The sequence below is a fragment of the Meles meles genome, chromosome 6 (assembly GCF_922984935.1).
Source record: "Meles meles chromosome 6, mMelMel3.1 paternal haplotype, whole genome shotgun sequence".
Taxonomy (NCBI): Eukaryota; Metazoa; Chordata; class Mammalia; order Carnivora; family Mustelidae; genus Meles; species Meles meles.
In genome coordinates, this window is record NC_060071.1 from 119,938,419 (window position 1) to 119,963,067 (window position 24,649).

A 24,649-nucleotide genomic window follows, 5' to 3' on the forward strand; every position below is an offset into this window, starting at 1 on the left:
AGCTGATGCCCTAAAATTGTCTTTTAGGGTTTCAGTTGAACTTAAACATACTAAATCGTATGAAAATCACAAGTAATTGGGCACAGTCTTATTTGCAAGTATTTATTAATCTGCCTAATGCTTATCTGCATATGAGCAGTATGTAAAACATTTGTTTCATTGGAGAAAATTTACAATTTTAGAATTCTACTTTAGAGAAACCACTTATTTTCCAGTAGCTTGCAGTACTTGAGTTTTGAGGGGGTAATATAAAAACCACTGTTGGCTAATGAATTGACGGGATAGATTAGTGAATAATTCTACGGATGTTTGTGTTTTCTTGTTTTCCTGACTTCTCTACTGATTGTGTTCTCCAGAAATGTCCATTCATTTCATTATGGCTGATTTTTTGGTTCATCTTGTTTATAATTGCTCTTGCATTTTATGTCTGCCTTTGTACATTTAGTATCATGTTGGTGTTCTCAGGAGCTTTAATCCCAGAAATAACAGAAGGGAAATTTTAAGGTTAGAAAGGACTTTGAGCGTTTGAAATTTGGCAGCGCTCTGAGCATTTTTTTTCCCCCATTTTCTGTCAAAAAGGTTGGAATGGGATTTGGATATTTGATGTTAGGGTAAAAGGCCCCTATTTATTGCCTAGTTCAGACATTGAGTGTGTCTTATGTGCCTATGGAACACTTCTGGAAATGCAGGGACAAAAGGCACTTTTGGTTTCTGCTTTCATAGGGCTGTCCTTGAACAAGTCTTTATTTCTTAAACAAGTATCCATCTCTAAGCTTGGGGGTAAGTGTGGCTCTTCAGGTGGACCCTCCAGGCAAGACTTGTCAGTTCTGGTAGTCCTGCTGGCAGTCTCGAAAGACTCCGTCTCTGGTGTTCCTTTCATCTTTTGCTCTCTAGTTGATCACACTGAATTGCCTTCTGACCAGAATCCAGGCCACTTGGGGAAGGCTGGGCTGTGCAAGGGGAGCACTCGTCCCCTTTGTGGGTGCCATTTCCTAGAGTTGCTGGAATGGCTTCTTCAGTTGCAGCAGCTGTGTAGGTCATTTTTGTTTTATCTGGAAAGTTGAAAAGGGAGTGGAGAAGGAGAGCAACTATAGTTAATACAAAGCTTGTTTGGTCAAAGAATATCCTAGGTATTAAGTTGTATTCTGTGGGGTTTTGTGACCCCCCCCCCCAATCACTTACCACCTGTCCTGCCATGACTTAAATTCTGGGGGAAGGATTTGTTTTCCTTTCAACATCCCTGTTGGTACTACTACGAAGTAAGTCTAACATTTATTGACTTCCTCTCCCAACTTCTCAGTATAGGAAATGTGTTCAGTAGGGTTGATTTGCATTTGGGGAGAAATGAGGGGCAGGGAGGAAAGAGTAACTTTAGGGGGTCTTCTGAGTGGAGTTTCCATGCCCTTTCAGTGTTACTTTGTCATCCCTCTTCCTGCATGTATAGAGTTGGTGAGTTGTGATCATAGGAGTCAGGGTTCACCTGTCTTGTCCCCATTTTTGTAGAAGGGTACAGGGCTCAGAAACAAAAACAAATCTTGACTCTGAGCACAGCTGCTTCAGCCTTTACAGTGTGTAAACTCTTAAGGTCTTCTGAGCCGCATTGTAGCCCTGCAAACTTAGGAACCTGGTTGGTTGGTATAGAAACTTCCACCTCACACTACTTTTGTAAGGTAGTGGAGACTAAAGACATGGGCAGTTGCCTTCAGCTAAGCATCAGACCAGATTCTTAGCTACAACTCCACTGTGGTTTGGTTTTTGTTTTTTTAAGATTTAAAAGATTTGATTTGTTGGGGGAGAGGAGCACACAAGCAGGGGGAGTGGCAGGCAGAGGGAAAAGCAGGTTCCCCCACTGAGCAAGGAGCCCATTGCAGGACTCTATCCAAGGACGCTGGGATCATGACCTGAACTGAAGGGAGACGCTTAACTAACTGAGCCACCCAGGTGTCCGTTAAGGTTTATTTTAGAGCATGTGCTCCTGAACAGGGGGAGTGAGAATCTCAAGCACACACACACTACTGAGCTCAGAACCTGACCTGGGCTCGATCTCCAGACCCTGAGATCATGACATGAGCTGAAGGCACCTGGGTGGCTCAGTGGGTTAAAGCCTCTGCCTTCGGCTCGGGTCATGATCCCAGGGTCCTGGGATCGAGCCCCACATCGGGCTCTCTGCTCCGCAGGGAGCCTGCTTCCTCCTCTCTCTCTGCCTGCCTCTCTGCCTAGTTGTGATTTCTCTCTGTCAAATAAATAAAATATTAAAAAAAAAAAAAAAAAAAAAAAAGAGATGGATATTTGACCAACTGAGCCGCCCAGGACCCCTTCCACTGTAGGTGGTTTTTTTTTTGTTTTTTGTTTTTTTTTTTTTTTAAAGATGCTTATTTGACAGATCACATGTAGGCAGAGAGGCAAGCTGGGGTGGGGTGGGGTGGGGTGGGGGAAGGGAAGCAGGCTCCCTGCTGAGCAGAGAGCCTGATTCAGGGCTAGATCCCAGGACCCTGGACCCTGGGATCATGACCTGAGCCGAAGGCAGAGGCTTTAACCCACTAAGCCAGCCAGGTGCCCCTCCACTGTAGTTTTAAACACTTGAAGTTCTATGGTCAGCTACTTAACTGGTTTCTTTTTGACTGATAAGATTATATCTTTTTTTTTTTTTTAAAGATTTATTTATTTGACAGATCACAAGCAGAGAGGCAGGCAGAGAGAGAGAGGGAAACAGGCTCCCTGCCGAGTAGAGAGCCCGATGGGGGACTCGATCTCAGGACCCCGAGATCATGACCTGAGCCGAAGGCAGTGGCTTAACCCACTGAGCCACCCAGGCGCCCCATAAGATTATATCTTAATTGTAAATCCACATTTACTATTATGCAATAATTCCAAGAAGGAGATTGTCTCCTAGGGTCTGAATCCATCCCCAGGGTCTAAAAACATCTTGAAGGAGCCCTTCAGGTTCATGAGAAATAAGTTCCAGTTGAAGAATTTGATTATATGGATGTATAGAACTACAAAATACTGAAATAGCTTACCGAGTAAGCTTTCCTGATTTGGAAAAATGACATTTGCAGTTAAGGTCCACCTAGAGGAGAGGGCCTTAGTGGTTTCCTTGAGGTTGATAGTTCAGAGAGGTGCAGTGCTGTTGTTCAGAAAGTGATTCAATAGTGACCAGACTAAGCTGTCAGACTAGATTATTGTGATACTGTTTAATAAGCTTATGCTATTGTTTACTCCGTAACCAGAGTTGGAGTCTTTTGGCTCTTGGCTTATTAGTCTGTATTACTTTATTTTCTTTCATAAAGGAGTGCCAGTGGTGCTGGGGTTTAACCTGGTTCTAGGACAGGAGAACCTAGCCTGAAGAAAACTTGCGTTTTCCAGATTGTGAATAGGAGCCCATCACACAACTACCACCTCACAGCTATCTAATATCTTAGAAAAATTTGCCCTATTCATTTCTGAGTCTTCCATGGTCTCCCTAGTTAAAGTCAAAATTGCCTTACTCCCATGAGGGCAAAGTCTATCCACAGATTGTTCCAGGTAGAAGACCATTGGAGAGCAGTTTATGGAAATAGCCCTGGGTTTTGTTTTTTGTTTTTTTTTTTTTTTTAAAGATTTTATTTATTTGACAGATTGAGATCACAAGTAGGCTGAGAGAGAGAGGAGGAAGCAGGGAGCCTGATGCTGGACTTGATCCCAGGACCCTGAGATCACGACCTGAGCTGAAGGCAGAGGCTTAATCCACTCAGCCACCCAGGTGCTCCTAGCCCTGGCTCTTTGAAGTCTTTTCTTTCTTTTGGTGTTGCCTGGTTTCTCGTTGCTTGATAAGAGTTGAAGGCCCAGCCAAAAGGTCCCTGCTAGAGATCTCTTTGCTGGCAAGGATCAGATCTAATACGGGAGAACAGAGAGGAGAATGATTAAATACTCACCCTTGGAAGACTTCATTTTCTCATAGCACCGAAAGATGAAGATGATAAGAAGCCCTTCTCCAAGCTGGAAAATCATGTAGAGGAGAGGGAAGAAGAAAAGTGGTCCAATGGCTTCAGGGGGGAATGTCACATTGAGAATGGTGGAACAAAGTTGAACATTTTGACATCCAGTTTCCATACTGACAGTGCGGCTGCACCTGCATAGGTTGGGGGGAAAAAAAAACCTCTTTATTCCCTCAGAAGGGATGTGAGGGTGCGAATTCACTTGTCCATCTTCATCCTTCCCAAATTAAGACTTATTTATTAAATTAACACTACTTTGTTGAAGATTGAAGTGTGTGGTGACAGGTTCACCACGGGGTTACCAAATTAAAATTTAGCTGTCTGGCTGAAGAGGGAGGAAGTGTGAGCCAGCATCATTCATTGGCTTGTTCTATGGTTTACATATGGGACAGTTGCAAGGTGAACATAAAGTAGAAGATTGAAATGCCGGCGGACCTTGTCCTATTACCTAGTTTCTGATTTGAACATCTTTAATTTCAAAGCCATAATGACATAAAAAACTTGATGGGGTGCCTGGGTGGTTCCATTGCTTGAGTGTCTGACTCTTGGTTATGGCTCAGGTCATAATCTCAGGGTTGTGAGATTGAGCCCCATGTGGGGTCCTTTGTTCAGTGGGGAGTCTGCTTGAGATACTCTCCCTCTGTCCCTACCCCCGTGCTTGCAGACTCCCAAATCTTTAAAAAAAAAAAAAAAATTGATTCAGCCCCATTTTTTTTCTTTTTTTTTTTTTTAAAGATTTATTTATTTGACAGAAATCACGAGTAAGCAGAGAGGTAGGCAGAGAGAGAGAGGAGGAAGCAGGCTCCCCGCTGAGCAGAGAGCCCGATGTGGGGCTCGATCCCAGGACCCTGAGATCATGACCTGAGCTGAAGGCAGAGGCTTAACCCACTGAGCCACCCAGGTGCCCCAGCCCCATTTTCTATCTATGGAATATAGAACATACTCTTGCTCTTGTTTTAGGGACTAAAGAATGGGATATTCACTTTTAGTAAATACACATTTAAATCATTGAGTTGTAGCGTTTTAAAGTAGTGATTAAAAATTCTGAAAGGGGGGCACCTGGGTGGCTCAGTGGGTTGGAGCCTCTGCTTTCAGCTCAGGTCATGATCCCAGGCTTCTGGGATCGAGCCCCGCATCGGGCTCTCTGCTCGGCGGGGAGCCTGCTTCCCCCTGTCTCTCTGCCTGCCTCTCTGCCTACCTGTGATCTCTGTCTGTCAAAAAAAAAAATAAATCTTAAAAAAAAAATTCTGAAAGGTCTCACATTTATTGTGGGGAACTGACAACTCTGATTGACCCTTGATTGGCCATTTATCGCTGAAAATTTACATCTAGTGGTCATTGACAATTTTTAAACTTTACTATGTAGCCACATGCTACATCCTATAATTTGTTCTTTATTAGTGTGATTCTTAAAATGGATAACTTTTTGAGCTGTATTTTTAAAGCCATTCAGTTTGGGTGGGGGCAGAGGGAGAGCACTAGGGTGCTACTAATGATTAGACTCTTGCATAAGTATTTGTCTATAGCTGAAAAGAGGCAAAGTTTCTGAAACACTGCCGTGTGTAGACAGTGTGTCTGATTATCCCATACCATACTGTCAGGCTGGCTGTCCCTGAAAAGAGCCCCTGAGTCTGTGAATCGGAATAAACTACAGCAGAGGTCCACAGCCACTTTGACTCTCCTGCCACTTAGCAGAGCTGTTACCCAGTGGTGTCCTTGTCAAGACTAAAGCCTTGGCAGCCAAGGAGGAAGTGTGGAAAAGGAAAATGATCATCAACACTTAGCCAGGATGACTTGGAGGCACTCCGGAGTTGTTTAGCTACCAGATTTCAGCTCAGGAGGGAGCACTTTGTCATGAGCTGTTGCTCTTTGGGTTATTAGATGATTTTGTTCCTAAACCATTTAATAACTTACTCCAGTGTTTCTCACAGTCCAAAGTTCCTTGTTCAGTTGATGCATTTGTACATACTGCCAGGAAAATGCCTCCCCTGGGTTTTGGATCTTAGCCTTTACCTGAGGGACAAGGACAAGAATGAAGCCCATGGGACATTGAGATCTAAAATAATACCTACTGTCCATTGAGGCGGAAGAGGGTAGAGAGGATGTAGCCCAGCAGGAAGCCGACGAAAGGCATCAGGGAGGAGGTGGCCAGCAAGTGTGGTGTCATGACAAACATGATACTCTTGCCCACGTTGATGACAGAGAGTGCTATGATGGCCACACTTAACAAGAGCATGATGATCATCCCTCCCTGTAAATGAGGACAGGAAGGAAAGGGAATTAGAAGGGTGGTAGGGGATAGGGAGGAGCAGAGAATCTGAGGAAGCACAGGTGGGTATTAAAGGTGGAAAACAGGGGCGCCTGGGTGGCTCAGTGGGTTAAAGCCTCTGCCTTCGGCTCAGGTCATGATCCCAGGGTCCTGGGATCGAGCCCTGAGTCGGGCTCTCTGCTCCGCGGGGAGCCTGCTTCCTCCTCTCTCTCTGCCTGCCTCTCTGCCTAGTTGTGATTTCTCTCTGTCAAACAAATAAAATATTAAAAAAAAATTTAAAGGTGGAAAACATGTTAATGAAAAATTGGTACTTGAAGAGGAAGGGAGTACAAAAAACTTTATCTCCATCTTTTTGGAATTCTTATGGGTAGCTAGGAAGCATCTTGAAGGACAGATCTAAAATTTTTGTTACTCTTGACTGTTAACAAGATAGCCAGATAATTGCCAGCAAAATGAGTTTATCTGGAAATAGAGGAAGTACAGCTTGGGACATATAAGCTGTGATGAACCATAGGCAAGTGCTCAGAATAGGCAACTATGCATTTAGAGAGGACAAGCTGGGAGGGGCTGTTTTCACGAAGTCCTCACTGGCAGGGCTGTTGCTGGACAAGGAGAAATTCTTCCTCTTGCTGTGGTATGTAAGGTAAGCTTCTTTTGGCTATTGGTAGTGCAGGAGAGCTCTACCTTCAGGGCTTCTGGACTCCCATTTTTTTTTTTCTTTTAAGATTTTTTTTATTTGACAGTACAAGTAGGCGGGGGGGGGGGGGGAAGCAGGCTCCCCGCTGAGCAGAGAGCCCAATTCGGGGCTCGATCCCAGGACCCTAAGATCATGACCCAAGCCGAAGGCAGAGGCTTAACCCACTAAGCCACCCAGGTGCCCCCTGGATTCCCATTTTAAATGAGGTTTTTATTTTCATATTTCTCCCTTTTGATCAAGGTCTTTCTTCAAAAGCATTGCTGATCCAGAGTCAGGTTTTTTATATTTGGCTCCATCCACTAAAGTGGTTTCAGTGCCGGGAAGGACTTTCAGTGCCGGGAAGGACTTTCCCTGGTGGTCGTGTCCCATGTTGGAAAGTGCATAGGTTGGAAACTGTTGAGGCTGCATTAGAGTAACAAGGAAGGGTAAGAGGGAGAACTCTCAGGCATTTCCCATCTGAGGTCTATATCTTGCCAAGATTGTAAGCATTGGAGATAATCTTGGAAGTCTTTGAGCTAACATCTCTCTATTGGTGTGTCATTTCTGTAGAGATTTGATAGTAAATAAGTTTGTGAATATCTAGCAGAATAATAATTTGTATGTGTAATAGTCCTAAACTAGGATCCCAAACCTTAAGGCATCCAGCTAAGGAGGTCAAAGAATTGAGATACCTGGGTGGCACAGTCAGTTGGGTGCCTACCTTCAACTCAGGTCATGATCCCAGAGTTCTGGGATCAAGTCCCACATTGGGTGCCCTGCTCAGCGGGGAGCCTGCTTCTCCCTCGGCCCGCTGCTCCCCTGCTTGTGCGCTCACTCGCTCTGACAAATAAATAAAATCTTTTAAAAAAAGTCAAAGGATTGATGGTTATGGTTGGAGAAAGGTTGAAACAAGGTCTGAGAACACCTGGCCATAAGAGCCTAACCTGATAGGTCTTGCAGTTATAATTTGGGATAAAAGAGAAATTGGTTACAGGTAAGGAATCTCTGACCTCATGAACAGATTGCAATTTCTGGTGACAGATCGAACAGTTAGAAAGTTTCTCCCCTTTTACAATAGATTGAGCCAAGAAAGGGAGGAAATAAGGTTAAGAGGCAATATTGAAAAAAAGGAATACAGGCCTAATATCTTATCGTGGGGAAACTGTCTTCACGTGTCATCTGCTTCGATTCCTAGAAATCATTATTTCTAGGTCATGAATTGGTGTGTGGGTCCAGTCAGGGTCTGATGCTTTCATTAGACGATCCAAAAGTCTCTTCCTTAGTTTGCTGGCGCAAGAGTTAACAGTCCCTGTTGGGGCATTTTCAACAGGGTTGAGGGGAATTTTGAGCTGTCTCTTCCAGTAGGCGAAATCTCTGGACTACAAGGTGTGATGGTTAAAGTCTTCATCTCCTGGGAGCACACTATGGAAAGATTACTAAAGCAAGTTGAACAATAGATGATAGATTTTGAAGGATTAGTGGCAGTGCCTTTGGCCATGGTATTTGAAAGGTCTCTACAAATTTTGCCAGTTGGGTCTTAATGATGCTGTTAATGTGTTCAGCTAGCCCTGAAGATTGAGGGTGGTGAGCACAGTGAAAGTGCCGTAAAAGTAGCTGAACTGCGCAGACTTGTCAAAGCCCTTGACCGGTGGAGTGAATTTCCTGGTCACTATGAAGTTCCGGGGGGCGTTGATGACCTTTAGTGGGATTTTAGCCATAGAAGTAGCAGTAGCCTATCTACAAAGGAAAGCTTCAGTCCAGTGAAGAAGCATACAAACCATTACCAAAACACATGTATATCCATGAGGTGGAGGAAGCTGTAAAAAATCCATTTATCAAACTTCAAATAGTCTAGTAGGTAGTTTGAGGTGTGGGAAGCAGTGTGGACACGTTTTCTTGAATTGTGTTTTGGGCAGGTGGGGCAAGCAAAATAGGTACTCCCTGGGACCTTGTTAATATCTCCCCACCGGTATTGGTTCATGAAGGCTTTCCAGTCGTCAGTAATGGGAACTTTGTGTCTCGAGCAGGACTAGATTATTATTACTTTTTAAAAATTTTAATTGTGTCATTTTAAAAAAAGATCTTATGTATATCTTTGTCAGAGAGATAGAACACAAGCAGAGGAGCGCCAGGCAGAGGGAGAAGTAGGTAGAGGGAGAAGCAGGCTTCCCATTGAACGGGGAAACCAATGCGAGACTCGATCCTAGGACCCTGGGATCATGACCTGAGCCGAAGGCAGATGCTTAACCCACTGAGCCACCCAGGCTTATTATTATTATTTGGCCCAAGCCAAATAGATTTTTGGCCCAAGCCAGAGTTTTGTTTTGTTTTGTTTTAAATTGACTAGCAGTTAATAGTTTTCTAATATTATTTTTCCTTTTCTGGGACCAATTGTTAAGCATCTCTGGTCAGTTCTTCTAGATTATCATTTGGGGGAACATCCTTTTGGACCATGACAGAGGTTTAGTTACTGGTTCCTTTGAAAGCAGCATTCTTTGCAGAAATATCAGTGAGGTGGTTTCCTTTAGGTTCCAGGGAATCAGGTTTAGGATTCCCAGGAACCTTGATAATGGCCAAGTGACTGGCAAGAGTATGGCATCTAATAATTTCTGGACAGAAAGGCCATTTTTAATTCTGTCCCCACTAGAAGTGAGGAAGCCTTACTGGTTCCATACCATTCCAAAGCCACAAGCTACACAAAAGTCATACCTATTCTCAGGAGAGTGGTAGTCCCTTCAGGGCTTCCCAACTGCATTTTGAGTGAGATTTCCTTTATATTCACATTACTAAGCCAGCACGGCTTCTAACTGACCTCTCTGGACCGCAGGTATTTCAGTGACTGCTGTGACTCTGAAGGCATGAGACTATTCAGTCCTCCCACAAGTGTTTAGTTTTCTTACAAAGTCATTATCTCTGGAGCCTGTATACACATATCTACCATATTACCATCGCTCGCTCCGCATATTTAGGAACTCGGAAGTTATTCTTGGAACCTGTCCTACTTGTCTGAAATACCTCCATTACGTGTAGGGACTGCCTCTGTTTTAAGATGAATCTGATTTCTGGAAGTTGCTAAGAATCATCTGAAGTGAAGCTGGTAATGGTTGGTGATCGAGCCAGGTAATGTGATTTTAGACTCCAAATTGATTTATATCCATAAAGGGGCAAGCCTACTTTCTTGAGTGATCTGCAGATTGGAGATGAAGGAAGTTACCAAAAGAAGTTTCAGGAATGTTCTGAGTAATAAAGCAACATCAGAAACACTGCAGGTCTACCCTGCCCCAGGTGAGTACCTACGAAAGCAATATTTGTTGGTAACAGTGGTATGTTTTCATTTATTTTAGAATTTGCTTTATTTTAAAATTTGTCGATTTTAGGGGCGCCTGGGTGGCTCAGTGGGTTAAGCCGCTGCCTTCGGCTCAGGTCATGATCTCGGGGTCCTGGGATCGAGTCCCGCATCGGACTCTCTGCTCGGCAGGGAGCCTGCTTCCCTCTCTCTCTCTCTCTCTCTCTGCCTGCCTCTCTATCTACTTGTGATCTCTCTCTGTCAAATAAATAAATAATCTTTAAAAAAAAAATTTGTCGATTTTATAGTTGCATCTTACATACCATTTTATTTTTTATTATTTTTTAATATTAATTTATTTGACAGAGTTCACAAGTAGGCAGAGAGTCAGGCAAAGAGAGGGGGGGAAGCAGGCTCCCCACTGAGCAGATAGCCCGATGCGGGGCTCGATCTCAGGACCCTGGGATCATGACCTGAGCTGAAGGCAGAGGCTTTTATCTACTGAGCCACTCAGGCGCTCCTATTTTTTATTTTTTGAAAGATTTTATTCATTTATTTGAGAGCGACCAGAGCACAAGCTGGAGTGGGGTGGGGTTGGGGGTCAGAGGGAGAGGAAGGGGCAAACTTCCCACTGAGCAGGGAGTCTGACACAGGGCTCAATCCCCAGACCCTGAGATCATGACCCAAGCTGGAGGCAGATGCTTAATCAACTGAGCTCCCCAGTCACCCTCATCTTACTTACCATTTTAACTTTTCAATAGGTGAATTTATGATGAAATTACAATAAGACTTTTTAGCATATAACATAAGAATGAAAGCTTTCAAACTGCACTCACATGTCTGTTCATTTTGGAGAATGACACACCAAACTGATAAAGTATATGCATAAATTTAAGGCTCTGTATCCCTTTAATCTTCTGAGTAAAGGAATATATAACAAACTTTTGTTGAACTTACCATGTTATTTTCTTTTTTTTTTTTTTTAAAGATTTTATTTATTTATTTGACAGAGAGAGAGATCACAAGTAGGCAGAGAGGCAGGCAGAAAGAGAGGAAGAAGCAGGCTCCCCGCAGAGCAGAGAGCCCGACGCGGGGCTCGATCCCAGGACCCTGAGATCATGACCTGAGCCGAAGGCAGCGGCTTAATCCACTGAGCCACCCAGGCGCCCCACCATGTTATTTTCTAATATTTAGGTGTATTGCTTCCAGTTTCCAGTTCATTCATGTGACATATTTCCTAGTAATATTTAGAAAATTGTGGTAAGGAGCACCTAGGTGGTTCAGCCGATTAAGCATCTGCCTTTGACTCAAGTCATGATCTTGGCGGGGTTCATGGGGGCGGGGGGGGGGAATTCTTCTCAGGAGGTCTGTTTCTCCCTCTCCCTTTGCCTCTCCCTCTGTTTGTGCTCTCACATACTCTCTCCTCTCTCAAATAAATAAAATCTTAAAAAAAAAAAAGAAATTGTGGTAAAATGTATATAACACAAAAGTTGCCATTTTAACCATTTTTAAGTGTACAATTCAGTGGCATTAATTACATTCACAAAGTTGTCTTGGTAACATTTTAACATTTATTTATATTGCTCAAATTTCAGCTGCACTGTTTTGCATTTCTGTGTTTGAATCCACATTGCAATGGATGTGGCCATTTAAAGATTTTTATTTATTTATTTATTTTATTTGAGAGAGAGCGTGAGTGCACAAGCAAGGGTGGGGGGGCAGAGGGAGAGAGAGAAGCAGACTCCCTGCTGAGCAGGGAGCCTGATGCAGGGCTGAGACTCAGGACCCCGAGATCATGACCAGAGCTGAAGTCAGATGCTTAACCCACTGAGCCACCCAAGTCCCCTTTGATGTGACAATTTAAAATGTCACCTGTACCGACTAGTGGTCCTACCCCAAGACAGGAAGGACTTTCACAGACCTCATTGATAACCACATTTCAAGTTGTATTGGAAGACTTCACTGATGAGCTGTTAGTTTGCATTTGGATTGATTTCTCCTTTTGGACTTTTTCCTCTATTCAATGACCAAATAGATTTTGTCTGCATCAAAAGAGTGTAATGGGTAATATAGGGGTTACTGGGCTACTGAAATTGTCCATGAACCCAGATACCCTGTTCTCTGTGGACATCTGCTCTCATTCCCTCACTCTGGTTCTTCTATTCTTTGGGGTTGTGGAGTGGTTTGGAGCATAGACGTTGGTGCGACTCTGGTGTGAAGGCGGACTGCCAGTCTCCAGGAGTGTAAACGTTGCTCAGCCACTCCACTTTTCTGAGTCAGGTGGACAGCACAGCACCAGGCATGTAAGAACCGACTCACTAAATTGTAGCCCCTCTTCTCATTCGCGGGCTAAGGAGAGGAATTGAACATCCAAAGCTTCCTGTCATCTCGGTCCTGCCATTTGTCCACAACCTCCTGCTGAGACAGGCCAGAGGTAGGTGCTTCTCCATGTTTTCTGTACCACCTGACTTCACTGCTCTGTTCGAGCTGACAGAAGCTGTGAGCAGCCTCCATTCACAGTCAATCCATCAGCGTGTCAGTGACTCCGGAGATGATTTGGCTCATTCTTCCCACAAGGGTGGCATACACGGGTTGCTGAATGACCAAACTAAGAAGATCCTCTCATTTAGGGGGTTTGCAGAACTACAGAGATGGAAGCAGGAGCAGAGGCAGGCCTTGAAAGACAGCAGCGTAAGCCGCAAGTTGGCAAACACCATCACACGGAGGTGGGGCCGTTCTCCTGTAGCAGCAGGTGGGGGAAAGCTTGGAGGAGTGGCCGAGGCACTGTAACAGCAGGACCCTTATTCAAGGGTGGTGGGTAGCTTGTGGTACAAGCGGACCAGGTCATGCTGGGGTTCATCAAACTGACCACATAGACGGATGGGTAAGTTAAGAGTATTTTACTTGAATTGCCATTCCAAATAGAGCATCCTTGAACTTGTATCTTGGCCTGTCTAGATGTGACCTCCCACAAGATAATGCAGGTGATGGAGCAGAATTTGAGGGGATACCTTCTGCCAGAGCTAGGTATCAGAAGTTGGGTAATTGTGATTTGAAAGTCTCTAGAAGGGTTACATGTGGAAAAGGGCAGGGACGAAAATTTGCTCAATTTTCAGCTTACCACTCACTCTATCTTATGCAAGAGGGAGATCTCACTGGACTCCATTTTTGCTGTTGAATTGAGTGGTGGGTATGCAACAACCAGCAACAGGAGACTGATTAATAATCCTGGCTCTGCCAAGTGATTTCCGGGGCCTCAGTTATTCCATTGGAATAAGGCAGGAGACTGAACTTTATCTTGAAAGCCTTGCCAGCACTAAGATCTGAGATTGTTTCTGCATCTTCAGATGAATATTTTTAATTAAAGTTATTCTGAGTTAAAAAGATCTACATTCTTATATTAGTTGTGACTGGCACTATAGTCCTTGGCTTTGTCACTTACAAAATGGGGAAGAACAGATTTGCATTAAATGATATCAGTGTCATTCCCATTTTGTTTTTGGTCACTTCCCATTTTTAATTTTTTTTTTTTTTTGCATTCCTATACTTCTACAAACTATCTGGAATAACATTAAATGATAGATGCAAGCATGTCTGGGGTTTTTGCCCCTGCAAATGTGAGAAGTTTCCCAGGTGGAGGAAAGGACATGTGCAAAGAGAAAAGAGCTGGGACTGGGGAAACTGGGAGTAGCAAGTCGAGAAGGGTCTAGAAAGCCCCATTAGGGAGTTCAAAGTTTATCCTCGAGAACGTACAGAAACGAGATGTTTTAAGCAGTGGAGAGAGACAGGAAGTGTTCGTACTGTCCATCTCCACCCTCAGGTTGAAAGCGATCAGGAAGCCAGGTTAGAAGGCTGTTTCAGTTGTCTCGTGAGAGAGGACAGTGGCCCGAGTAGATGATAGTGTTCTCAGAGATGGGGTGGAGTGGATGGATCCAAGCGACACAAGGCAGAATAGATGACAGGTGGGTGTGAGAGCGGATGGAGAGGGGACACTGAGAACGATTTGATTTTGTGGCTCCGGCAGCTAGGCACATGGAATGCCATGGCTTGAGATAATCACATGGGGGAAGAGCAGGCGTGGGGAGGAGATAGTTTGAGTTTAATGCATAATGAGTTTTAAATGCCTGACATATATTCAGGTAGAAATATTTGGCAGTTAATAAATGGATTCTGGAGTCAGGAGGGAGTTGAGGGCTGGAGGTGGTGTTCTGGAAGTCATCACTTGTGGATGGTCATTGAGATGGACAAGATCTCACGGTGGGGAGATCCTGGGCTTAGGGAAATTTGGCAAGAAAAGCAGAAAGCCTGGGCTGAAGGCAGAGAAGTAACTTTTACAAGAGAAACTCACTAGGGATTCCAAAAAGAAGTGTCCGAGAGGTGAGAGGAAAGCAGGAGTGCCCGGTCACAACAGCTAAGGGGGAGGGCTTCTGAGAGAGAAGCATGGTCAGTCATACCAAAAGTTGCTTAAAAGTTAAGGATGAACCAAGAAATGTCTGTTGGATTTGGCAAAGAAAGTAGATCATCATGCTGGATGGGAGACCAAGGAGGAGAGAAGTGAGAGATTCAAGTAGCTGAGACTAATTGTTGAGGGCCTGTCATTTGTGAGAGCTGCCCTGGTAGGTGTGGTGGGAGTGGAAGGTGTCGGGGGGACACAGGTGCAGGGAGGGTGTTTCTTGAAGCATGGGTAGGGGAGGAAAGGCAGCTGTTGGAGCCCAGGAGGGATAGCTTTTGTTTTGTTTTTTTAAAGATTTTATTTATTTATTTGACAGAGATCACAAGTAGGCAGAGAGGCAGGCAGAGAGAAAGGGGGGGAGAGCAGAGAGCCTGGTGAGGGGCTCGATCCCAGGATCTTGAGGTCATGACCTGAGCCGAAGGCAGAGACTTAAACCCACTGAGCCCCCCAGGCACCCTTTATTTTTGTGTTTTAAAGAGAGGAGAGAAGTGAACCTGTATTAATACTGATTGTCAAGAACCAACAAACACAGAGACTTGAGAAATGAGAGCAGAGGTGCAGGAGGCTAGGGGACTGGGGGGCCATAATCACTAAAAGCAGATCTCTGAGAAGCAAGAGTGGAGAGAAGGGGTGATGCCACCCAGAGCTGAGGTGGGGAAACTGAACATGCACCGAGGAGCAACGACTTTTCCAGGTCTGTCAACAGAGTGGGAAGGACAGCTGAAGCCACTGCGTTAGGACTGAGCCAGGACAAGGGCAAACCTACCCTGGGCAATGGTAGTGTGAAAACTGAAAAGTCCTGATGACTTGCAACTCCTTTTTCTCAGGCCCAAAGCTGCTGCCAAGGCTTGAGCTTCTAAGCAGCAGGCCCCGCAGGCCGGTCTGAGGCAGAGTCCTTCCTGAGGACGAGCACAGGCCTTGGGGGGTGAGCAGTGAGCTGGAGGCGGAGACTTAAAGGGACTGAGCTCCAGGGTTATGAAGTTGGTGGGGGTCCATCGCAGCACTCCCAAGAGTCTATGTTTCTTCTGAGGGCAGGGCAGTGGCGTGATGGCCTGTGTGTGACCACAGTGCTCCTCCAAGCCCCCTGGGGCTAGTCCTCTCTCCTTCCCATCCCATACCTGAAATGCTGGGATTGCACACGCTATCTCTTCCCTGTTCTCCTCTCCTCTGGCTTCTTGTAAAGTCAACCAAGTTTGCCCTCATTCCCCCTGAGTTCCTCTATTCAGGCTCCCCCCGACCCAGGCTGACCCAAATCCTACCCTTCATGGTCTACCCCTCCCGATCTTGCATTCAGCCAATACCCAGTTGTGCACTGGATTTGGTCTTATTTCTCATGTGTTCCTTCACTGTCTGCTAAGATCAGACTCATTGAGACAACAAAGCCTCCAAGCATAGCATTATTAGCATCTAGTAGGTATATAAGACAAGTTTTTTTATTATGAAAATAATGAAAATAAAAATTACGAGAAATAATCATCATATGATTGTGCATGGTGTTCTACTTTTTTCTCCTTACTTTTCAAAAGTATTCTCACATACATTACAACCCCATGAGGTAGGTGTACCAATAGTCGATCCTTTTACTTCTTCCAATAAGGAAGGAAACAGACACAGAGAAAGCCGTGACTCTCCTCAAGCAATACACTGAGATGATCGTGGCATTCTTGCTCCCTGTACAGGTCCCCAGGTTCTTACCTTGGTGACATAGCGTACATATTGCGGCCGTTTGGCATTGAGGAAGATCCCAATGGTGCAAGGAATGAGAACCAAGGTTAGTGATATCACAATGCCTTTGTAGGGTACCTTGTTCTTCAGATCCCCATCATAGATCCCCCTGGAGTAGACAAACAGGAGGAGGGGCATCATTCCCAGGGCAAAGAAGGTGGAGCAGGTGGTCATCACGATGCTGGGAGGGAGAAGCAGAGAGAGTACGGAGTGAGCCCATTAACATAGACTGTTCTGTTGATTACCTGCTATGTGCCAGGCATTGTGCTAAGCATTTTACATACATTTAATTTCTTTTTTTCCAGTACGCTTAGGAGATACAGGTTACAGGTTGATATTCTCAAGTTCTTTACTTTCTGGTTTATCTTTACGTTATTTTTGATAAGTAGAGTGTGAGTCCCAGAGCCTGAATAATATATCTCTGCTCTAATCTGTATCCTAATTGTACTATTACCGTTTCCATTTGGACTCCACTACATGTTAGTCCTGTATAGGGAGAGGCCTTCTGGAAAGGCTGGTTGAAAGAATAAAGAAGCTAGAATATTGTTGGATTTGCGGATATTCATGTGACCATATATGGGTCTAGCTTCCATTCTTGTGGGAGGGTTGGGCATGAGGGGTTGACAAGACCCCAGGAAAGCCCCACTAAGTGTGTGTTTCTCCTCCCCACGGCCCTATTATCTATCTACACTGGTTGTTTCCATAGAAGTGAAATATAGCTTCAGTGCACAGCAAGCATGGCCTAGGTCAAAGGGTCCAGAGTGTACCCATCAAGGACAGCAACAGGTAGAGGTATCACTAGGAATAAGTAGCTGCCAGAGGTGAGGAGCGACCCTCAAAGAATATTGTGAACTAAATAATGGGAAAATCCTTCTTCCATGAATATCTAAGGCACCTAAATACATATTTGAACTTGTAGAAAAGTTAGGGAGTTTTCCAGGTACCAGCAACAGAATGCGAAGGAGTTGGTGGTTGAGCTTACGCTGAAGCGGCGTGGTGTGGAGAGTGTTAGTCTTGGTAAACTGAAGGCTTTGGTTTTCATGATAAAGGGAGGGACCAGAACTGAGGTCTATACTTGTGAAAAGAGGAGAGTTGAAACCAAGAAGTCAATAATAAAAGAACTATCGGAGAAATAAAGTATCTAATAATCCCATGTGTCAAATATAAAATCATAATGGAAAAAATATTGGGAACAGAATAATAATGAGACACATATTTGAAAACACATGGGATATGACCTTGGATTGCACAATAGTTTCCTAGAAATGACATCTAGAGCACACAAAAAAAGAAAAAAATAAATCAGAATTATTTATCAGGATTAAAAACGTTTGTGCTTCAAAGGATACTATCCAAAAAGATAAACCAATGGCCCATAAGCATATGAAAAGATGCTTGACATCATTAGTCATTAGAGAGATACAAATCAAAACCATGATGAGATCAGCACACTCACCAGTATGGCTACAATAAAGGTGAAGGCTAATCAGTCTTGGAGAGGATGTGGACAGATAGGAGTCTAACTGTGCTGTTGATGGGACAGTAACCATTAGGACCTGGCAATTCTCCCAGATACATAGTCAAGAGAATTGAACACGTAAGTTGACACAAAAACGTTGTATACTAACGTTTAGAACAGCATTATTCATAATAGCCAAGATGTGGAAAACAATAAAAATATCAACTGATGAATGGATACGTAAAATATGGTGTATCCATACAAGTAAATGTTATTCAGCCACGAAAAGCAATGTATTAAGTACCGGCACATGTTACTAGATGGGCGAATCTTGAAGACAAAATGCTACGTGAAAGAAGGAGAAACATAAAGGGCCACATATTATGTGATTCCACTTCTATAAATTCTATGGAGACATGAAATAGATTAGTGGCTTCCAGGGGCTTGGGTGAGCAAGGAACATGCAGTGACTGCTAACTGGTTTCTTTTTAGGATGATTAAAATGTTCTGGAATTAGATAGTGGTGATAGTTATACAACCCTGTCAATATGCTGAAAACTATTGAATTACACACTTTAAAAGGGTGAAATTTATGGTGTGTGAATTATATCTGGATAAAAATAATTAAATCTGGGGAGCAGCTAAAATAATTCAGAGAGGAAAATCTTTATAGCCTCAAATATTTATATAGGAAAAGTGAAAGACTTGGGACACCTGGGTGGCCCAGTTGGTTGAGTGTCTGCTTTCAGCTCAGGTCATGATCCCAGGGTCCTGGGATCAAGCCCCTGCACCCTTACTCAGTGGGGAGCCTACTTCACCCTTTGCCTGCTGCTCCCCACTGCTCCCCCTGCTTGGGCTTGCTCGCACTCTCTCTCTGATAAATAAATAAATAAATAAATAAATAAAATCTTAAAAATAAAAAGGAAAAGCAGAAGACTAAAAATTAACTGAGGATCTTACTCAGAAAATTAGAGAAAAACAAAGTAAACTCAGTGAAAATAGAGGGAAGAAAATATTAAAGTTGAGAGATTTCAGGAGCACCTGGGTGGCTCAGTGGGTTAAAGCCTCTGCCTTCAGCTCAGGTCATGATCCCGGGGTCCTGGGATCAAACCCCTGAAACGGGCTCTCTGCTCAGCAGGGAGTCTGCTTTGCCCCCCTCTCTCTCTGCCTGCCTCTCTGCCTACTTGTGATCTCTGTCTGTCTGTCTGTCTGTCAAATAAATAAATAATTATCAAATAAATAAATAATTATAATAAATAAATAATTAAAATCAATTAATTAATCAATTAAAATTATTTATTAATTAATTATCAATTAAAATTAATTAATTAAAATTAAAAAAATTAAAAATGTTTTAAAAAATTTATTTAAATTTTAAATAAATAATTATAAATAATTATAAATAATAAATAATTATAATTATATATATAATATATATTATAATATATATATAATATATATATAATATATATGTATATATATTTATATAATTATAATATATAATAATATATATTTATTATTTATATATAATTATATATATATATTTATATATATTATATTTATATAATATTTATATATATTATATATAAATAATTATAAATATATATATATATATAATTATAAATAAACATTTCATTTGTTTTGTTTTGCCAAGTCCAAGAAAAACACCTCTGTCATGACTAATCAAGGAAAAAGAAGGCACCAATTGATTATTTTGGGAATGAAAAAGGGTACATAATTAAAGACACATTAAAGATTTTAGGGAGTTACAGAAAAAAACCGAGGATCGTTTTGTACTTTCATTTTTCAATTTGGATTGAATGAACAATTTCCTGGGAAATGTAATCTATAGGAACGAGATCAAAATGAGGCTGAAAACCAGAATCAACTTAGAATCACTGAGGACATGAAGTAGGTAGTGAAAATCTATCCTTCAAACCCCACGAGACATTCATAGTTTCACAGCAGAGTTCGATTAGACAAAGTATAGTTAGTATCAATATTATGTAGAGAATACAAAAAGGAGAAACATTTCTAGCAGAGGACGGATGGTGACCCGGTCATTGGCCAAATGGCCAATAAATATGTAAAAAGGTGCTAAACCTCCCTTGAAATCCCATTTAACACCGCTGCGACCTACTCCACGCTCACCAGATGGCGCCAGTGACAAAGTCTGACAATTCTAAGGACAGATGAAGGCAAGGAGAAAAAAGGATCCTCATTGTGCAGTTGGGGAAAGTGTGAAGGGCGAGGACTACTCTGGAGACTCATTTGTAGGCGTGCGAACCCCACGACCTGGCAGTCCTGCTTTGATGCTATGCACTTTCGCCCCAGGGGGAACGGGGCACAGGTACAAGGCAGTTCACAGCAGCAGAACATGAAATCCACATAAATAAATGTCTGTCAGTAGAACAGATGCATTCCAGCAAACTACCCTGCGGGTCAATGGCACTGAAGAAGCTGTTCTGCACAGATACCGTATCTCAGAGAGGCGAGTTGTCAAGTGATCTGGCCAGCAGGCTACTGTTTATGTAACATTTGAGGACATGCAAGTTCAATGATGTGTCCTGCTTGGGGATCCATGCAAGGAGGTAGTAAAAGTGTGAAAGGGTCTGTGCTCCCTTGGGGTGGGTAGAGGGGCCCCAGACTGGGGAGGGACACGGGCGCTCTGGCACTAGCTATGGATCTCTTTTTGGGAGAAAAGCCACACACAACTTCTGTGCTTGTTTTGATGCCCTTGGGCAGAGGAGTCATGCTTACTCTGGCTTGGCACGTTGGAAGTTCTGGAATTTGCTCTGGGACGTGGTGTGCCTTGCGAACTCTGGTGGATGGAAACCATGCCCCAAGACCTCCGGGTACCTCCTATCTCACCAGTATCTCTGACTGTCATGATCCTCCCTTTACCCTGAAGGATGGGGGGAGGACTTGTCCAGCCGCTAGCTCCGAGATGGGAGCTTGTTTCGGCGGAGCAGTGTGGACCTGGCTGTCTCCCGGGGAGGACTGGGAGCGGAAGGCCAGAGGGAAAGGAGCCCATGTCGTTTTTTATTTCTCTTTCTTGCCTCCCAGAACACTGCACATGCCCTGCTCTTGGACATCCGTACACCCTGGTTGGGGGGACAGGTTTGGAGCCCTTGTCAGTAAAGGCCCTGGAGGCTGAAGCTGAGGGAGCATGGGGGGACCTGACGGCTTCTGGGGGAGTGTGAAATTCCTGGAATGCCTTCTGTCCTGGCCTGGTTAGGCTTCCTACCTCTCAGGTGGGGAGGGGAAGGCCTGCCGGCTGGCTGAAGGTACGGGGCAGCAAAGGCGGTCAGAGGGCTGAATAGCCAAGCTCCCTTCAACTTTGAGGGCATCTTCCCTTGCCTGTGGTCACTTGCATTCTGGGGAGCGTGTGTGCGGTGGCGCCCTCGAGGAAGGAGCTGCCATGCCTGTCCTACCTGGTGGCCCAGCCTCCTAGAAAGTGGCCTCTGGCCTATGATGGTGGCGGCCTCAGACTCACTCCAGCCATGAGGAGCAGTACCAGCAGAAGAGCCTGGGACTGGCTCCAGGCGCGACTTTCCCGCAAATTCTGGGAAACCTTCGGCAACTGTCTGGACTTCAGTTCCTCATCTCTAAAGCAGAATCAGGGCCTTAAGATATGCCACAGCTCTGGATGGGGAATGGGTGGGGAATCGTCTAGTGCTGGGCTTAAAGAGAGGTCCCGCCTGGTAGCCTCCCACCTGCAGTGGTGGGCTCCAAACAGGCTCCGTTGGGCTTGCACAGGGTTTTAAAAAGATGTTAATGAGTTGTCAATATGGAAAACTTTGGAGCTTTCAGGTAAAAAAGGGAGATTCGACCTTCTCTAGAAAAGCAGGAAATGGGCTGTGGCGGCTTCATGCTCCCATGGAACACCCCTGGCAGGGACACATGGCATCCGCCCTGTTCAGGGAACCCACACCTCGCGGCTGGCAGGTCACCGCCAGTCACTGGGTTCCTTTCTATTCATGCCTGGTCCTGAAGGTATCTGAGTGAAAGGACAGAATTTGGAGCCTCCCAGACCTCGGACACATGTTAGCCTCTCTGTGCCTCAGTTTCCTCATTTTTAAAATGGGACTCTACCCAGCAGCTCCTCCCAGGTGCTGTATGCAGGTTTCATGCGAAGTGCTTGCCACAGTGCCTGGCTGTTCTGTACTATCAGAATCATTTCTCTGTGATACATGGAAGGAGTTGTCCCAGATGAATCCGACTGTGATTTAAAGTCTGGTAGCCCACAAAGGTAGGTGATGTGGGATCCATGTTTGGCTGTGGGGGTCTGAGGCATGGTTCAATACGCAGGGAGGTCTGTCTGCGGGAATGGGCTTTAAGGCAGAAGGTGGGCATCCCAGCATTTTCTTTGTGGCATCTTGGGAGAGGTGAGGGTCCTCAGGAGCCCAGACCAGGAGGCCGAGCAGGAGAGCACAAGGGCTCATGCTCCTGGTCGCTGGAGGCTGGGCTGGAGGGGGGCTCGAACCTCACAGAGACTTCACCGGTGCCCACTGGCCGCTGAGGCTGGGACATCTGGTCAATCACACTTACGACACCCCTTCAACACTGGAATGAAGCTACAGTCTGGGTTTCTCGGGCCGCAGAGGCTGCAATGCGTCTTGTCCACAGGGCAGACTGAAGATGGAGGGCTTGCTTTGCAGCAGAAGGATTTGGATCAGATAGAGGGAAGAATTTCCTCACAGGGAGTTGAACATTGAACGTGTTTCCATGGGAGACTGTGCAAGCCAAACCCCCACTTTGTGCCTGTTTTCCCATCAACTGCCTCAGTGAGCACTGAGGCACCTGGGTAGAGAGTCCAGAGCTCAGAAGGTAGGTCCCAGTAAAGACCCACTCACTATGGGTTTTTCATTTAAAGTTTGGTGGCTTTCTTCTGCACCAGCTTTCTTGGCTGGTGTGCTTAGTAATGTTCAGCCGGGTGCTGGCCAGCACGAGCAGCTGGACCGTCCGAGCCCACTGCCCTGCCTGGCATGGAAGAGGGTCTCCACCGGGCACTGAACCTCAGAGGGGGCAGGCTGGACACGGAGGCTCACAGAGAGGCTGGGGCTTTTGCTGGTGATTTTCCCTTAGCCAGCACAGGCTGCTGCTAGGGCTGGAGCAGGTCTGAAATGGCCTCACTCTGGCAGGCATTCTAGATCAGTGTCCCGCCTGTTTGGAAGGACAGGTATTCAGCCGGCCCCTGCAGAAGCGAGCCCTGATTTCTGCTGCGATGCTTTGGGTGAGGGGATATGGCGGCTCTGCCCCCTCCCTGTGTGGCTCATAGGCATGCAGCCCAGCACGGCCTGTGCCAGCGCTGGGGAACCCTGGGATCTGCCTGGTTGTGTCTTCGCACGGATATGTTCCTGTGTCTGACAGGCCCAGGGGGGTTAGGAAAGGCCATCCCATAGGCCTGGGTAGCTGGAAGGATCTTTGAAAAGTCTTGTCTGTTATACAGGGATTGGAAGGGCTCTTTGGTTCTAAGCCACTTTGATCTCCCTGGAGAAGTCTGGAACCCATGTGCACTCCCTTTCAGTTCTCTGGCCTCAAGGCAGACAACTTGCCCACCATGGTAAGGGGGCAGAGCTCCCCAGAGGCCTCTCAGGTCTGTAAGTCGGTTTCTGTGGCCCAACCGAGACACCTCTGGAAGTAAGGGGGTCTTCAGGAGGACTCTGGACCAGCTGGTCCCCTTTGACTTGATGCTTCAACCCAGATGTACCCCAACTCCTGTCTGCAGCCCAGCGTAGGCCCTCACAGCAGTCCCCTACCCCCCACCCTAGCCTCCACCTGGCCCCCCACTCGCTGCCTATCCTGACTTTGACCTTGACTGGGACACCTCCCCTGCAGCTTCCATTCCCCAGGCGGCTCCCTCCTCACCTCCAGCCCTACCTGAGGTTCATGTCCCCCTTCATGGCCAGACTGAAGATGTTGGACAGGGTCCCGCCAGGGGAGCAGCCGCAGATGAGGATGGCCAGAGCCTCGATGTTGTTTAGCCGGAAGACCTTGCCCAGAGTAAAGGCAGTGAGAGGCATGATACCATACTGGGCCATCAGGGCGATGGCCAGTCCCTTGGGCTTCCAGAAGTGAGCCTTGATCTTGCTCACTTCCATGGTGCAGCCCAGCGAGAGCATGATAATGAGCAGCAAGAACACCAGGCTGACACTCAGGGCCTTGTCGGTGGGGCGCTTGCCGAAGTTGGGCGGGAGGGTGAAGTTGAGCGGGGCCGTCCCGTTGTGAGCCTCCATCCTCCTGGGCAGCAGCAGAAGGCCGCGGGACCCAGCACAGCCCTTGTTCGCTGCGGACTCCCTTCCCTGTCCGGTCTTTGCTAGGTGCCTTCCTCAGTCCCCTCTAGGGCAGAACTGTGGCTCCCGGCAAATAGAAGGATTATGCAACTGGCAGAGTGGTTTCCCTGGAGGCGGTCCAAAGGGGAGAGAACCCAGAGCCTAGCCTGCTTGTTCCAGCTCTGCCTCTGCAGCCTTCTCAGGGGGCCCTTGTGCTTCCCTCTCAACACTTGGCTACCACTGGGACAAGAGAGCCGTTTCTCTCCTTCGCCGCCCACTGAGTGCGCCCCATGGGCGTTCTGCCCCTGGGGACCTGTCCAGGGCCTGCACCGATCCAGGTCTGGTCCTCCCTGTTCCCTGTTCAGTCCCTGATACCTCCATTCTCATTCAGGGGAAGACGCCCTCCCCATTCCCCCAAATCTGGGTGGTGAAACAGCTGAGTGTCCCGTTTCCTTGCTGGACCAAGGTAGTGGATCTCAATGGGCTGTGGGACAGGGGAGGGACAGGCGTGCAGCTGGCTTCCAGGAAG

The 24,649-nt window shown here is 45.6% G+C and overlaps 1 protein-coding gene across 2 annotated transcripts; it reads right to left on the minus strand.

The window, feature by feature from the left end:
* Positions 1-81: 81 nt before the first annotated feature.
* On the minus strand, positions 82-24,309 carry SLC10A1 (solute carrier family 10 member 1). 2 transcript variants are annotated; one of them, XM_046008106.1, is made up of 5 exons: positions 23,729-24,309; positions 16,465-16,567; positions 6,050-6,228; positions 3,915-4,111; positions 82-1,052 (listed from the first exon to the last, which is right to left on the minus strand). In XM_046008106.1, the coding sequence occupies exons 1-5, from the start codon at positions 24,082-24,084 to the stop codon at positions 877-879; spliced, it is 1,011 nt and encodes a 336-aa protein (XP_045864062.1). In that variant the 5' UTR covers positions 24,085-24,309; the 3' UTR covers positions 82-876. The 2 variants fall into 2 exon arrangements, with proteins under 2 accessions (XP_045864062.1, XP_045864060.1); XM_046008104.1 differs by having other exon boundaries at positions 16,357-16,567; positions 23,729-24,307.
* Between the last annotated feature and the right edge of the window lie 340 nt (positions 24,310-24,649).

What these genes read in the sequence shown, in the direction of transcription:
- SLC10A1 (XM_046008104.1), bottom strand. Translation starts at nt 24,084, where the DNA reads ATGGAGGCTCACAACGGGACGGCCCCGCTCAACTTCACCCTCCCGCCC. An exon ending in ATGTACGCTATGTCACCAAG is followed by an intron (nt 6,229 to 16,356) that starts GTAAGAACCTGG and finishes CCTCATTTACAG; the next exon opens with GGAGGGATGATCATCATGCT. An exon ending in GAAAATGAAGTCTTCCAAGG is followed by an intron (nt 1,053 to 3,914) that starts GTGAGTATTTAA and finishes TCAACTTTCCAG; the next exon opens with ATAAAACAAAAATGACCTAC.